The 4,069-nt window shown below is 37.0% G+C and overlaps 1 protein-coding gene across 1 annotated transcript in view; it reads left to right on the forward strand.

The window, feature by feature from the left end:
• Positions 1 to 232: 232 nt before the first annotated feature.
• Positions 233 to 4,069, forward strand: part of LOC115213193 — a 121,863-nt gene continuing 118,026 nt past the window's right edge. The window contains exon 1 of the mRNA XM_029782127.2: positions 233 to 541. Within this exon, the coding sequence (XP_029637987.1) occupies positions 520 to 541 (22 nt within the window). The 5' untranslated portion in view covers positions 233 to 519. The remainder of the gene's footprint in view (positions 542 to 4,069) is intronic.

Consider the following 4,069-nt stretch of genomic DNA (forward strand, 5'->3'; position numbering starts at 1 on the left):
TGGTAGCGGTGATGGTACTATTTATTAGTATCAGTAGTAGTAGTAGCATTAGTAGTAGTAGTAATAGTAGTAGTAGTAGTAGTGTAGTAGTAGTAGTAGTCGCTGTTGTTGTAGTGGGAGTGATGATGTATTTGTAAACAGGGCACTTCTCTCGTGCGCTTACCATAATAATTATCCAGTAAAAATGGAAATTAAAACTCCACCATACGCGCGTGCGCGCACGCACACGCACACACACACACACACACATACATACACATACACACGCTTACACACAGACATTAATGCATTAAGCAATATTTATACATCAACCTAGATCTTCTCTCTCTCTCTCTCTCTCCCTTTCTCTCTCGCTAACACTTTCTATCCGTGTATGTGTGCGATGGCCGTTTCCTTAAATGTGTCCGTGTGTGAGTGTGTATATATGCATGTTTGAATGTATATGCAGTTATAGCCAACGACGTCGTATTACTTCTTCAAACTATTCGGACGTTACTACTGAAGTCCTGTCATCGTTACATGGAACTCAGCCGACCCAGCAGTAAGTCCTACCCGCATTGTTTCCTTCTCTCTCTCTCTCTCTCTCTCTCTCTCTCTCTCTCTCTCTGCCTCTCTCTGTATCTCTCTCTCTCTCTCTCTCTCTCTCTCACGGCACAGCAGCTGCCGTTTACTAGTGATGGTGGTGGTGGCGATGGCGGCGGCGTCGTTGGTGTTCGTAAGATGATGGTGTTAGTAGCGATGTGAAATGAAAGCGGTCTGACTGATATGCATGTTGCTATGCACCTCTGCTGCCACCTGTTTGCACACATACGTACACACACACACACACTCACTCACTCACACACACACACACATACACCTAGCTCTACATCAAGTATACGATAAGCACGTATAGACAGTTGTGTTTACCAATATACATACACACAACTATATAAATATATATACACACACACAAATATATATTTATGTATATATGTATACATATGTGTATATATATATATATATATATATATATATATATATATATATATATATGTGTGTGTGTGTGTGTGTGCATGTATACATATAGATATATGTATATGAATATATATATGTATACATATGTATATGTGTATATGTATATGTTTATTTCTTTAAATGTGTGCAAATATATGTGTATGTATGTATATATATATGTATATGTGTAATATGTGTATATATATATATATATATGTTTGTTTATATGTATATGGGTGCATACATGTGTATATATATAATATATATATATATATATATATATATATATATATATATATATATATATACATACACGCACGCACGACACTTAAGCCATTCACGTTATTGTAGTGTGTGTTTGTATGCGTGTATTTCTGGTCTCATAATTTCCACTGCCCTTTTAAATCAGTCATCATATTTAGAAAGATTATCTGTGTGGGGTTTCATATAGAGCGACTGTCCACTGAAGCCAACCATATTATATCATCACGCAGGCAGACACTTAACCAATATCACAGCAATGCTTCGATTATATCCATTTCCATCTCGGCAGTTCCACACCCACCGAAATATGATTGGTAGCCTGGTTTTCTCTGTAGGTTTCTTTACCATCACCACCTATTGTCGCTTGTGTTAAATGCTATCTATCTATCTATCTATCTATCTATCTATCTATCTATCTATCTATCTATCTATCTATCTATCTATCTATCTATCTATCTATCTATCTATCTATCTATCTATCTATTTATTTATCTATCTATCTATCTATCTATTTTTAATTCTCTGTCTGTCTGTCTGTCTATCTATCGTTCGATCGATCGATCGATCGTTCTGTCTGTTTGTCAGTCAGTCTTTTAATACGAACACACACGGACTGGTGGATAAACGGGATCGTACGCTATCATCAAACTGGGGAAAATAGAGAGCCTGCGAGAAATAGCAGTTAAATCTTCTTCGAATCACTAGGTGGCGTCTTCAATAAAGAAATATATATTGGATAATACTGTCTCTCGTATACACAAAACTGGCGGATTGCTGACAGATGGAATGATCAATTTTTTTTTAAAAAATGTTTCATATTTTTTTTCTTTCATTTTTGTTATCCTAGGTCTACAGCCTGATATAGGCTGACCTTCCACTCTACGTCAATAACAACTGAGTTATATATTTGTTCTTCTGTCTAACCATTGTGCTCGGAGAAAGCATTATCCGTTACTGTGGGGTTAATATGCCTGTGCGTTTTACGTTCTTTTGTAGTACTCACACACACACACACACACACTCACACACACACACACACACACACACACACACACACTCATACACACACACACACACACAAACGCGGCTGGCGGACCAGGCTGATGTCTGCTGCAGACAACACGGCAAAACAAACTTCTTTCATTTGCTTATTTGATAGTTTCAGTTCTGTCTGTGTATACATACATACATATATACACACACATTTATATATAATGTATGTACATGAATATATATAAGTATATATGTATATATATGAATGTGTATGTGTGTATACGTGAAGGCACACGGCTCAGTGGTTAGAGTATCGAGCTTACAATCACGGGGTTGTGAGTTCGCGTTTTGTGTTCTTGAGCAAGACACTTTATTTCGTGTTGCTCCAGTTCACCCAGCGGTAGAACTAAGTTGCGATGTCACTAGTGCGAGCTGTATCATCTTTTGCCTTTCCCTTAAATAACATCGGTAACGTGGAGAGGGGAAGCTGCTATGCATGGGCGACTGCTGGTCTTCCATAAAAAAAAGCAACCCTGGATTGTTCGTTCACCGGTGTGAATTGTATCCCGGAGGAAAATCTCTTAGGTACACCCATGGTCATTCGTGACCGACGGAGCCGTGTTTTGGGTTTTTTTTTACGTGTGTACACAAATATATTTATACATACATTCTTGTGTGTGTGTGATTTGATTTTATTCACCATTTCTGTAGAAAATTTGTTGTTTAAATTACAGGTACCGATAGTTTGTATGAGTGTGTCAATGCAATCGTTCAATAACGTACGTTGCTGTCGTTGATATATCTCTCTGCTGTGCTTTTCATGATGATAGGAATGATGACGATGACGATGATGATGATGATCGTGATGATTATAATAGTGGTGCTGGGGGTGGAAGAAGTGGTGTTAGTGGTTTATTTAAAAAAGTTGATAACATTCACCTTCATTGTAAATCTTATTTATACCTTTTTTATTGCCAAAAGGAAGGCGAATTGAGTGTACATTGCATCGCCAATTCAATGAAACAACTAAGTGATATAATAACAATAATAAGAATGATAATAATAGCAATAATAATAATAATAATAATAATAATAATAATAATAATAATAATGATAATAATAATTTCTATTATAGTCACAAGGCTTGGAAGTTTATGGAGAGGGGGACAGTCGATCACATTGACACCAGTACTTGACTGGTACTTAATTTATCGACCCCGAAAGGATAAAAGTTAAAGTCAACTAACAGGCGAAATACCTATTTCTTTACTACCCACAAGGGGCTAAACACAGAGAAGACAAACAAGGATAGACAAACGGATTAAGTCGATTAAATGGACCCCAGTGCGTAACTGGTATTTATTTAATCGACCCCGAATGGATGAAAGGCAAAGTCGACCTCGGCGGAATTTGAACTCAGAACCTAACGGCAGACGAAATACCGCTAAGCATTTCGTCCACCGTGCTAACGTTTCTGCCAGCTCACCACCTTAATAATGATAATAATAATAACAATAATAATAATAATAATGATACAGTGACGCTATTCTACTTTATTTATACTTTATTTTGTGGATCTCAGAGGAAAGGAACCCAGGGCAAACCTGGACGGGATTTAAACTGAGAATAATAACGAGAAGAAAAAGACGAAGAAAATGATATATGCGTGGGTACATATGTATATATCAAATATATTGCTTTCCAGTATTTGTTTCCACTATACGCTCTGAGTTCAAATCCCATTTCATTTTCCACAGCGGACAAATAAAGTACCATTCCTGTATCGGATGCTTCACTCGGGCTCATTCTGTCTATC

The sequence above is a fragment of the Octopus sinensis genome, linkage group LG6 (assembly GCF_006345805.1).
Source record: "Octopus sinensis linkage group LG6, ASM634580v1, whole genome shotgun sequence".
In the NCBI taxonomy this organism is placed as follows: domain Eukaryota; kingdom Metazoa; phylum Mollusca; class Cephalopoda; order Octopoda; family Octopodidae; genus Octopus; species Octopus sinensis.